The sequence below is a fragment of the Colius striatus genome, chromosome Z (genome assembly GCF_028858725.1).
Source record: "Colius striatus isolate bColStr4 chromosome Z, bColStr4.1.hap1, whole genome shotgun sequence".
NCBI lineage: Eukaryota > Metazoa > Chordata > Aves > Coliiformes > Coliidae > Colius > Colius striatus.
The window spans coordinates 63,903,465-63,916,152 of record NC_084790.1 but is presented as its reverse complement, the minus strand read 5'-3'; the positions used below and the strand labels follow the sequence as shown (position 1 = coordinate 63,916,152).

General features: G+C 39.2%; 1 protein-coding gene across 2 annotated transcripts in view; it reads left to right on the top strand.

Annotated features, from left to right (window-relative positions):
• The window catches only part of PRUNE2 (prune homolog 2 with BCH domain), a 141,097-nt gene that overhangs the window by 22,661 nt on the left and 105,748 nt on the right, over nucleotides 1-12,688 (top strand). Inside the window, exons 2-4 of one of the 2 annotated variants that reach the window (XM_062017851.1) lie at nucleotides 10,020-10,124; nucleotides 10,589-10,791; nucleotides 12,078-12,241. In XM_062017851.1, the coding sequence (XP_061873835.1) occupies nucleotides 10,020-10,124; nucleotides 10,589-10,791; nucleotides 12,078-12,241 (472 nt within the window). Of the gene's footprint in view, nucleotides 1-10,019; nucleotides 10,125-10,588; nucleotides 10,792-12,077; nucleotides 12,242-12,688 lie in introns of those variants that run through there. The other variant, XM_062017852.1, reaches the window with a different exon arrangement.

Here is a 12,688-nt window from a genome sequence, read left to right as displayed (position 1 = left end):
GAGGCCAGAGGCTGTCTGTCACAGACGCAGGTAAATTGACTGCCTTGTTTGAGTTGAATTCTCTTGCCTTCACCAAAACCCAAAAATATAACATTTTAATTTCTCTAGTATGCTTTCTCTTTACTCTGTATAATGCATCCAGCCTCTGCAGTGTATGATATAGGGGATTATTGGTACCAGTCACCTCCTGCCACACCACTGAATGGATCCAGTGACAAGGGCACTCTGCTCCTCAGATAGATGTGCTCCCTACTCATTTGTTTTTAATATCTCAAGGGATATCTTCCTTCTGTAGTAAGCCAAACAGTTCCTATAGGAGATGAATATAATCAAGTCTTGTAAACTGATAGGCATCCCAGTTCACCTTTGCATGTTAAATGACAAGTGGGGAAGGAGAGGGAAGAAGAGTTGTGTAACTTGAGCTGAGCATTCAAAGGTATGCTGTGACAGGATTTAGTCACAAAAGATAACCTGGAATAGGAATATAATTTGTTTTGGGTTTCTTGCAGAGCTGAATTACTGGTAGTTACTGGCTAGGAGCGCTCATCCTGCATAGGACATATTAATTTGATCAACAAACAAGTTAATGCAGCATAAAAGGAAGAGGAGAACTTTGATTTTTACTTTAGTAACTTCTATGATATAGACTCCTATTGACAGAATGTTGAAGTATTGCTGATTCAAGCTTTAATAATCATTCTGCTGAGAACATTTTCCTTTTTCAGCTATAGGAGAGTACATCCTGTTTTGTCTTGGCAGGAGGAGCAATGTGATATCTTTATTGACTCTAAAGTGATTTAAATAAGTTTTTTAACCTTCTCCTTTTGTTGCTCTTGAATCATAAAAACTTAGGTTTCTTTAATTCCCTAAGACAAAGCATATTTAATACATTGTCTGATTTAATGGCAGTATCTCAAAAGTTGGACTGAAGGTGGAAATTTGGAGAAGCAAGAGAGTGTGAACATGGAAAGCTTATAAAACATATTTGAAAATCGGTGCCAAACCGATTGATGCAATAGACCAAATTTTAAAAGGAGGCAACAAGATACTGATTGTTTTTTAATATTGTGGTGCTTTGTCTGGTATTTAAATGGCATCTCCGCATTATTTGATTACTCCAGCTATTCTTTTTAAAATAAAAACTGCATGTAGAAGGCAATGCTAATTTTAATTTTCCTCAATGTGAATAAATGTATGTGCTAAGTTGGAGAGAAGATATCTCGTGAACAAGCAGAGCAGACATGCATGCAGTATATTCTGTAAAATTAATTAAAAGTGAAATAAGAGTAGATGTTTGCAGTTGGTAGGAATTCATTCTTGAACAACATTAACTTTATCTGTCTGCAGAATGCCAAATCAGAACCTGTTGGTACCAGAAGTATTGAACTGAATTCTCAGCAGCAATAGCTGACCGTGCCAGTTCTTGATTAGAAATGACTGGAAAAGAGAGCTCCTGCCGTGTGGAAATTCCAGGAACAATCTAAGGGCAGGGCCTCCACCTGACTGGCATGCAAGATAGTTAACCTTTCTCATTTCTGTTATTAATTTTGAAGGATTAGCGTGCTTGAATGGAGGCCTTCAAGCTGTGATTTTGGGAAACAACATTTAAAAGATCTCTCTTTGGAAAGCTCTTGACTCTTAAGTATGGCCTTTAAAGTATTAACTTTAGAAGATATCACAGTTTATGCCCCTCAGGGAACAAAAGACCGTGATTAGCCTCAAGTACCAAAGACCTGAGGATTGCCAAAGGGCAGGGAGAGCTTAATTGCTGCTTGGGGAAGAAAATAGAAAATAATTTAAAACAACATCAACTAAAACATAACCTTAAAACTCCAAAACATAACCAAACTAAAACAACACAGAGTGGTACGATAACGAAGAGTCTGACCAGCCCTTTAAGACCACCTTCTCCCCACTCCTCCCCTCTTCCCCGGCTCAGAGCCTTGATCCCAGTGTTTTTACCTCCTCCCCCCTTGAATGGCGCAGGGGGGCAGGGATTGGGGGTTTCAGTCTATTCCTGATAGCTTCTGCTGTTTGCCTCTTCTCAGGGCAGGTGGGCTCCACAACAGTCCTCCCTCCAAGTCCATGGGGTACTTCACACACACGGCAGCCTTGCATGGGCTGCTCTGATATGCGTTCATCCCAAAGGCTGCAGCTCCTTTCTGCCTCTCATGTGGGTCTGCTCACACACGTGTGCAGGCTCTCCAGCATGGCCTGCGCCATGGACAACTCCCCACACAGTCTCTCACCCATCCAGGTGCACTCACCCAGAGCTGCTGGTGGCTCTCAGTCCTGCCATGGCCCTGCATGGGTTGCAGGGGTATAGCCTGCGTTCTTGCCATGGGTTGCAGAGGGGTATCTGGTCTAGTGCTCCTTCTTACTCCTCTGACTGTAGGGTCTGTATGGTTGCCTCCATCTTGTATCACTCATACACCTCCTGCCAGCACTTCAAATTTCTGTCCCTAAATAGTGATGGCAGAGGCGCCAGATTGGCCCAGCTGGGCCAGAGGTGGGCCTGAACCCAGGAGCCGGGGGAGAGTCCGCAAACTCTTTACCGGGTCCTCACTGCAACCCGCTCCTCCTGTTACTAAGCCAAAAGCTGCTAAACCAGGACATAAGAACAATCATGCTTGTTCAACAAGGCTGTGTTTAGCCTCCTGTGTCAAGTGCAGTCACTATGAGAGAGGGGACTGTGGACCAAGTAAAATATATCAACTAGCTAAATTCTATATGAATCACAGAATGGTAGAGGTTGGAAGGATCCTCTAAAGATCATATAGTCCAATTCCCCTGCTAAAGCAGGTCTACCTAGATCACGTCACACAGGAAAGTGTCCAGGCAGGCATGCGTGATAACTAAGGTGTTAAGATCTTTTTCTAGATGTTGTTGTAGTCTTTGTCATCAGATCTTATTCAACACAAAATATCAGGTGATATTTTATGGCTATCCAACCATTTCTGGAAGCGGCATTGAATTTTTTTGGCCCACTTTTGTTTATATTTTTTGTAATGCTGTGTCTCCCATACAAAAGCAGATGGCATGGATTTAGAAAATTTCTCTGGTGGGTTGTAGGATTGATGTTTACTGTAAAAGCTTTTTTCAGATCCATAAATAAAGCAACATTGTACAATATAGATTCAACAGATAATGATTAAAATATGGCACATGTGATTCCTTAGGGAAGAGTCCATTATGTAAACATGTAGTTTACATCTCTTACAGTAGGATAATATCTGTGTTACATACTGTACCTGGTAAATGTGATTCTGCAAGGGCAAAGAAACACAGTTTTTCTTCTGTCCTCAAAAATAAAAGAAAACAAAGATTATTAGGTTAAGAAAACACCCCTTTTATTTTCCAGGCTAGTATAAAGCTTTTTAGTGAAAAGACTTATGAAATATTAAGCTAACTTGAACTTTGAATAAAATATTAAATTAACTTTGCCGTGGCTTAGAGCCATTTCTTTGTCAACAGAGAAGGATAATCAACTTAAAAGCCTTCAGGCTGACGGAAGCATAATACTATAAGACAAATACAGGATGCACTCCAAAATAGCAACTCAATAAATTTTAACTCAGGGTTGGAGGTACAATTCCAGAGGTACTGAGCAGGTACAAAATCCTCTCCCATCTAAGAAACTGAATTAGAATCTCGGTTGCAGTATTTTTTATTATCTTGTCTTTGGTCTGGGTACTTCAACTTTTATCCATGAATCTCCAGAAAAACAAAGTATGTCTCTGCAGCCATGCTTCCTTGTTAATACTTTGGGTACAAGACTGGAAAAGCTTTCAGTGTTTTTATCTGACACTATATTGTTGTGTGACTTGGCAGCTTCTTCTTTATTAATATGCTTTGTTGAGCCATATAGCTTCTTCATTCAAAGAACTGCTGTCCTTGACAATTATTGTGCCATCCCATGCAGCAAAATACAGAGATTTCATTGCAGCTGAAGGACAGAAGATCCAGTAAGATTTGAGGCAAAAAAGAAAATAGTGGCTCAAAAAGCAATACTGTGTGTGTCTGCTTGTGTGTGTGTGATGTGCATCAGTGTATGATGGAGAGGGAAAAGAACAAAATTTTTTGCCTTGAGACAGTGAGCATTTTGTAAGAGGTCATGTTTATAGTAGAAAAAGTCTTCAGTATTTTTTATCCTGCAAGACTGTTTTAGCTTCTTTATTAATAGAAGAAAAAAAGAAGAGACAATGTCATTTTCATCTGGAGTATTGTCATTTGATTAATCACTGTAATAATATGTCCTAAACTATGTTTTAGCATACTTGATTGCTGTTATATTTAGTATGTTTGCATGAATCAGCCGTTTCATGCAGGAAAGGATCAGTAAAAGGTATTTCTGACTGCAGTTACATAAAGTTACAGTTGTTGTAATAATGCTTTTATGTGATTAAAGATGACAAAACTAGGCAAATATGAGAGTTTCTTCACTGTAAAGTATCAGAGTATCAGAAGAGATCTCGTACAAGACTGCAGAAGTAGCTTAACATACAAAACTTTTTTTTGATATGATAAGTGAATACTGGTCTGTGCAGGTCTGACCTGGGTTGTGTTACCCTGACTGATGCCATCTGTGAATGACACATTATGTCTTTAACTAATTCTATCCCAGGCAGCCAGCATGAATACATTTTACAACTTACCTTCAATCTAGCTAAACAAAAAGCCATCAACACAAAGATAGATCAGAGGTCTGTTATTTAATTTGTGTGTTCCAGTGTCATCACTGATCTCTTCAATTTTTTAATTCTTAGAAATATTGAGGTTTCATGGTTGCTGTCAGGTTTAGCAGAGGGTAACTGTAGGAGTTAATAATTGTAGTCCCGTTACAGCTAAGTCTCACAGAGTTTATGGATCTAAATGTTTGTCTTCCTGATGGTGGGTTTTTCTGCTGGGGTCTTTGCTTGAAAACAGCTGCAATAGGAAGCCTCACATCCATGTGCCTACTTTTCACTTAGCTGGCTGATAGTCTAACTGTCCTAGCACTAGGCTATGCATACTTAATTGTATCTGATAATGAGGAAGCAGTCTCAGACCTCTAAGATAAGTAATAAGCTTGGATGGACCTGGAAGGGCAGACTTCAGAATTGCTTTTATGGAGAGTGTAATTTTTGAAAGGTTGTTATTACTAAATTATAGTAAGAAAGTAAAAAAACTCTTCAGGGATCTAGATGTGGGGAAAGGACGTGCTGGTGAATTCATGTATCTTGGACCTGCAAGAAGGGACGGAGAAAAGAATAAAGTAATGTTTAGCAGATGGAAGAGTAGAGATCAGGAAAGGTGAAAAAAAGATACCTTTAAAACAGCGTGTGAGGGCTGTGAGTGGACCTTGTGCTTTGATCTTTCCAAAGAATAGATAAAAAATCAAGTCATAGTAATAGTGAGTAGCTTGTGCTTTGTGTTGGCTTACGAACCACAACCAGCCATAGAAACTGAGAAGACAATTTCCCCAGCCTCAGAAGAGGTGATACCAACTTACCAGAGGAAATTCCATGTAAGTCTGTCAGAGCTGAAGATGTCACCTGTGCTACAGAATACCATTTCTTTTATTGAAAACTATAATCTGATATGGGAGTTGAGGGACAGAGTATTCTTGTTCCAAGTACACAAAAAAGGCAGCCCATCACAGGGTACACTTGTTTTGTGCAATGTTCTGTTTATTTTGTTATGGATAACTTTGGATTTAAACCCTGGAAGATGAAAACAAATGTTGTTTTGAGGATTACAGTGCTATTAAAATATGTTAATCAATATGAAAATTGCTTTGTAACAATTTATACAGTTATTCTTCTTAACATAACTTCAGATCTATCAGAACCCTCCTTGACAGCTTTCAGTTGCTTTGAAAGTTTTAGTAAGCAACATTGTGGTTATAGACTACATGACCTGGTTGGTTGGTTGTTTTTTATAAATGTGAATTTTTCTTTTCCTTTTAAACAGCTGTTAAGATAAAGAGGGGTTTCCATCTTTGGTAGTTATCCTCCCGCTTGATTTTCTACAGATTTACAACTGCAATATACCTGTGTAACAGGGCTACAGCTAGCATGTGAGTTGTAAAAACAGCTGATTTTGTGTGCAGATTTTAGTACTTGAGAGAATGATTTCTAATGACACCACAAAAAACCTCTTAGTTTTTTCTAAAGAAAACACTCATATAGCTGATGACATAAACAAGTCTGACATTTATCATTGAAACTCAGATGACTATTGGGGATCCTTACTAGCTCTAGATGGGGTTGTTTTGTGGAATAAGGAAGCAAATTGTTTTATAGGTACAAAATATGTAGACATAGAACAGCATGAAATGTCTTGAAATTTTTATGTTGTTTTCACTGGATTCCTAGGTTTGTCAGTTCATTCAGTTTCCTTATTTTTCCAGGTTGAGTCATTTGCTATGCAGTTACAATGAAGTTGAAGGAAGAGACTTCTATACACTGACTAATGCTAAAGAGGAAACACTCATTAACTTTATTTTCATTCTTTAGGGGGGCAGGTCAGAGATGTACGCTGCAGAAGAACAGTATGATAGGGAAGATGAGAAGAGGCTGTTGTCCTCTATGTCCATGACCAGCTGGTGTGCCATGGAGCTCTGCCTGGGGATGGATGAGGAGCTGGTGGAGAGTTTATGGGTCTGGATAAAAGGGAGGACAGGGACAAGTGGCTTTATAGTGTGCCATAGGCTGCCTGGCCAGGGAGGCTAATGAGTGACAGCCTTTATAGACAGACAGGATTAGCCTCACATTCACAAGCCCTGGTCCTCGTGGGAGACTTCAACCACTGCAAGGATTTTGTCTTTAAAGCTCAGGAGTGATGCACCCCAACAAAGATGCACCCCAGCAAAGGGACTCCTGGACAAACTCAAACACAAAAAGGAAGCCTGCAGATGGCAGAAGGAAGGACATTCGGGGGAGTACAGAGGAATTGCCTGAGCAGCCAGGGATCAGGTTAGGCAAGCTAAAGCCCTAGTAGAATTGAAGCTGGCCAGGGGCATCAAGGACAACAAGAAAAGCTTCTATAGGTGTGTTGGTGACAAAAGGAAGAGTAGGGAAAATGTCGGTTCTCTTTGGAAAGAAATGGGAGGTCTGGTTACTCAGGATATCACAAAATCACAGAATGGTTGTGGTTGGAAGGGGCCTTTAGAGATCATCTAGGCCAACCCCCTTGCTAAAGCAGGTCAACATAGATAGGTAACACAGGAATGTGTCCAAGTGGGTTTTGAAAACTTGCAGAGAAGGAGACTCCACACCCTCCCTGGGCAGCCTGTGCCAGGGCTCCCTCACCCTCACAGTAAAGTAGCTTTTTCTTAAGTGGACCTTTTTGTGTTCCAGCTTTAGTCCATTACCCCTAGTCCTATCTGTGGACACTACAGAAAAGTGAGCCACCTTATCCTCTTGACATACACCTTGACATACACAAGTATTAACGAGATTCTCCTCAGTCTCCTTTGAAGAAGGCTGTGGTATCGAATGGGATTTTTTTGCTTCAGTCTCCATCAGTAAGTGCTCCAGCCACACCACTCAAATCACAGAAGGCAAAAGCAGGGACCGAGAGAATGAAGAACTGCAAGTGTACAGGAAGATAAGGTTCAAGACCATCTAAGGAACCTCAAGGTGCACAAGTCCATTTGACCTGATGAGATACATCCGAGGGTCCTGAGGGAGCTTTCAGATGAAGTTGCTAAGCCACTATCCTTCATATTTAAGAATTTGTGTCTGGTGAGGTTCCCACTGATGGGAAAAGGCAAAACATAACCCTCATTTTTGAAAAAAGAAAGGAAGAAGATTGGGGAACTACAGTCTCACCTCTGTCCCCAAGCAAGGTCATGGAGCAGATCCTCCTGGAAACTATGCTAAAACACATAGAAAATTAAGAGAGGTGACTGATGACAGATGACATGGCTTCACTAAAGGCAAATTGTGCCTGGTAGATTTGATGGCCTTCTGCAACAAGGTTACAGCACTGGTGGATAAGGAAAGAGTTACTAACATCATTTACCTGGACTTGTGCAAAGCATTTGACACTGTCCAGCATGACATCCTTGTTTCTAAATTGGAGAGCCGTGGATTTGATAGATGGACCACTTGGTGGACGAGGAGTTGGCTGAATGGTTACACTCAGAGCTGTGGCCAATGACTTGATGCCCATGTGGAGACCAGTGACAAATGGTGTTCCTCCGGGATTAGTGTTGAGACCGGTGCTGTTTAACACCTTTGTCAGTGAAATGGATAGTGGGATTGAGTGCACCCTCAGTAGGTTTGCTGATGACACCAAGCTGTGTGGTTGACATGCTGGAGGGAAGGCATGGCATCCAGAAGGAACTTGACAGGCTTGAGAGCTGGGCTGATGCAAACGTTGAGAAGTTCAGCACAGCCAAGAGCAAGGTTCTGCAAATGGATTGGGGCAATCCCAAGCACAAATATAGGATGGGTGATGAGTGGATTGAAAGCAGCCCTGTAGAGAAGGACCAAGGGATGCTTTTTGATGAGAAGCTGAACATAACCCAACAATGTGTGTTTGTAGTCTAGAAAGCCAACTGTATCCTGGGCTGCATCAAAAGAAGCATGGCCAGCAGGTCAAGGGAGGTGATTTTCCCCTCTACTCTACTCTCCTAAGATCCCACATGGAGTGCTGCATTCAACTCTGGGGCCTCCAACCTAAGACAACTGTTGAGCTGTTGGAGCAGGTCCAGAGGAAGGCCTCCATGGAAGCACCTTTCTTGTGAAGACAGCCTGCAGGACTTGAGGTTGTTCAGTGTGGAGAAGAAAAATGTCTCAGGAGACTTTATATCAGCCTTCAAGTGCCTTATGGGTCCCTACAGGAAAGTAGGAGGTCTTTTTAAAAAGTAATTGAAGTGATAGAACAAGGAATAATGGCTCCAAACGAAAAAAGAGTAGATTTAAATTAGATATAAGAAAGAAATTCTTCACTGTGAGAGTGGTTGCCCAGAGAGGTTGTGGATGCCCCATATTTGAAAGAGTTCAAAGTCAAGTTGGATGGGGCTTTGAGCAACATGGTCTAGTGGAAAGTGTCCCTGCCTGTGGCAGAGATGTTGGAACTAGATAAGTGATTCTTTGAAAAAATATCATGAAAAAAGAAAGTTTATTGTCGGTGCAGACCTACAACTTATGTGAACATACCTGTTCCAGACACTCTACTATTCAGAAGGCTAGCTTCCCCAGTACGTAGGGAATGGAGAATAGTTGTCCTGGCTTTATTACCCAAAGGTACTTTGGTGGCTGTGTTCCATGTAAAGGAAAGACAACTAAATATCTTCTTGATGCCCAGATAGCAGTAAGATTAAACATAGAGAAAAAAGGTTAGTTGAAAAAAGCTATATATTTATAATTATTGAGTATAATGTAATAATTATATACTTCTGTTGAAAGATTAAAATTTTACTTGATGTCCAGAATCCTAATTAAAGGTAACAAAAAGTACATCAAGCTGTATATGACACAAAAGAAGTGCTCAGTTGGTTATATTTGATTCTGAAACAGCTGCAGTATAGACTCAGTTCTCTTTACAAGTGAGAGTAACTGAAAGCACTCAGTGCTTCACTGGCCATGTTCAGCTTCAAAAGAGTGAAGGTGAAGGCTACTTACTTTCTCTAGTACTGATTTCAGCTGAACAAAGTCTGCTGTGTGTATTTCCATGGTCTTTGGTACTACTTTTCCTTACTGGATTTGTGAGGTGTTTTCAAAGCTTTTTTTCCACATATATGTGAAACTGCTTATCTTTTACTTTGCTGTTAAAGTGACTTCTGTCAGGTTAGATCTTGTTGAGGTTCTAAATAGGGGTTTCTTATGAAATGCAGATTTCTTGGGAGCTATGAAGCCAAGGAAACATGTCTTATCCCAGAGTAAATGTGTTCCTTCAGCCAGTGGTGAAAAGTGCTACAACTGAGTACAAAGCGTGTTATTTAACTTATCTTTTGGAGTGTCTGGGTGATTGGACTTTGATTTTTCTCATCATGGTCACTGATGCAATTGTCTTCTAATGTGTTACAGAACAGGAGTAAACACCTGGAGAAAGTCCATGTTGTTCTTGGGAATAAATCCTGTGATTTGGATTCGCTCATTTCTACTCTGGCCTATGCCTACTTTCTAGACAAGGTATGGACTGAGTGGTCTTAACTAATTTTTTTCCAGGTTGATAAAGATGTCTGTTAATTAAAATATACTGTAAAAACACTGTTCTGGACAATTGTTATGATCAAAGCTGAGCATTTTAAATAAAAACAATCTGCATTTCTCTCTATACAAAACATTAATGAGTGGGTGTTAGGTAGCTTAGTCAAGAGCAGCAAAAAAAATCACCCGTGTACATCATTCTTCCTACTTTCTCGTTTGTGGTTTTCCAGTAATTCTGTAGGAGGCAAGCAAGAGACGGAAGAATGAGGAAAAAAGCAAAAAGTGTTTTCTAAAAAATTATGTAAAAAGGGAAAAAAATCAAACAGAAAATTAAGACAGTTTCTAATTGTTTACTTTGTAAAATATTTTGTAAAATATTTGCATATCCCTGACTGAACACAGGTTTTATTTTATGCAACTCCGACAAATGCACACCTACATTACAGGTCAGTCCTCCTGACATCCTTTGCTTACCCGTGTTGAACATACGGAGAAGAGATTTTAGCTACTTCACAGAGATGAGATATATTTTGGAGGAGCTGAATATCCCGGAGTCGTTCCATATCTTCCGAGATGAAATCAATTTGCACCAGCTGAATGCTGAAGGGAAATTGTCTTTGACACTTGTAAACAGCAACACGCTGATAAGGTATTGCTTTGTATGTACAAGATGGTTTATGTGGATTTGAACTGTTTTAAAAATTACGTTCTGCATTTTTTCTGTGTTAATATTGATATTGCTACAATACAGACCAAAAAAAAGGGAGTAAGTTACAGTGTGTTTTGTCTCCTGTTACATCCAATACATGTAACTAAATAGTCATATTTCCATCCCTTCTAAAGGAACTCCCTTTTTAATGGACCTTGTGTTTTCACACAGATTAGATTAGATAGCTTAGTATAATTAGTATGGAAGTTTCCTCTTACCAGTACATAGGAGATTAGATTTTTTTTTTACTGCTTCTTAGTTACCTTTCACTAAAGGCATTAAAACTGTTACATTGACTTAGAGATGACCAGCACACTTGTGTTATGTACTGTTAAGATGGCTGCTAGATTATTTCACTCCTTACGAACTGCAGCATTTTTCTCAGCATTTTTCAGAGTTGTAGAGGCTCAGAGTTACTCTGTAAAGGACCATAATCCATATACCCATCCTTAAGAGGGATATTTACAAGCCCATAGTGAATCTTCTTGCCCAGAGTGAAGGATGCTATTTACTTCTGTCTTTACAACTGATTTTAAGAGAAGTACCATCCTATTGTTCTATGGCCACATCCTACTCTGAGGGGTTTGTAGATTAGAACAGAAGTAGGAGAAATCTAAAATGAAAAATATGCATAAATGTTGTAGCTATTTTTTCTTTAACTTCAGTCAGCTGAGTATTTGAGTCACGTTTTCAAATGTAAAAATTTACTAAAAATTTATCCATAAGATTTACTTTTTGTTTATGACTGTCTCTTCCTGTGTTTCTTCCTTCTTAAGAATCATGATTAATATTTTATATTATTCAATGCAGTTTGGCTTTCTTATTGCTATTATAAGCAGAAACATAAAATGTCTAAATGTGAAAGAAGAGATTTTTTATAAGCTTTCAAAATATTCAGTGGGGAAAATCCTAAATTTCCCTATGTAAAGAGTGATATTTTCAGTACATGTAGAAGTACTTTTTCAAATTACTATTTTTTAAAGTTTTTTTGCAATGGAAATGTAAACATTTAAATCATAGTGCTTGGTTATATCTCATGCAGTAAAAGCACTCTGAACACTTGATTTAAAAAGTAGGTTTAGAACTTCATTGTGGGATTCTTTGGATTTATAGCAGACTTAGCAATAACAAGTTTTATAGTTCAGAATGTTTAAAAAAAATTGCACCGTGTTACAGGGTTATTTAAGCAGCTAGAAAGAAAAATAATGTTTAAATTTGCTTGATAGTGAGGATGAAACTTTGGAATCAGCTGTCGTCAAAGTCATCAATCCAGAGGAGCAACGTGATGGCAGCCTGGAGTTACAAACATCTTCTTCCTCTTTAGTAGTAAAAGAGATTCTTCAAGAGGCACCAGAGTTAATCACTCAGCAACTGGCTTATCTCCTCAGAGGTGAGAGATTACTCTTTATATTAAATACTGAAAGGTTTAATGGAGTGTTTCTGAATCTGCTCATGCAGAAAGAGTGTGATCCATTCTTTGGTTAACAATCCCTTTAAAGACCACAGGAAGCTTCATAAAAGAAGCAGGGAGTAAAGAGTTTGTTAAAGAGTAACATTATATTGAATATTAAAAATGTGCATTTAAAAATAGGCATGAGAGGTCTTTGCTGTATCAGTAGACAAGAATATTAAATGGAGCTGTCGACACACCAGCTGGGTAGCTGGAAAAGCTGTGCAGTTCGTCAATTCCAGGGGCACTGTGGACAACAATATGGGTTGGAATCTAATATTTACATGTTAAAGCTTCTCCCGATGGCAGTACTTTTTTATGGAATGATGTTTTGATGACATGATATTACACTTCTACTGTTTAAAAAAGCTGGAACCAAACCTTCAT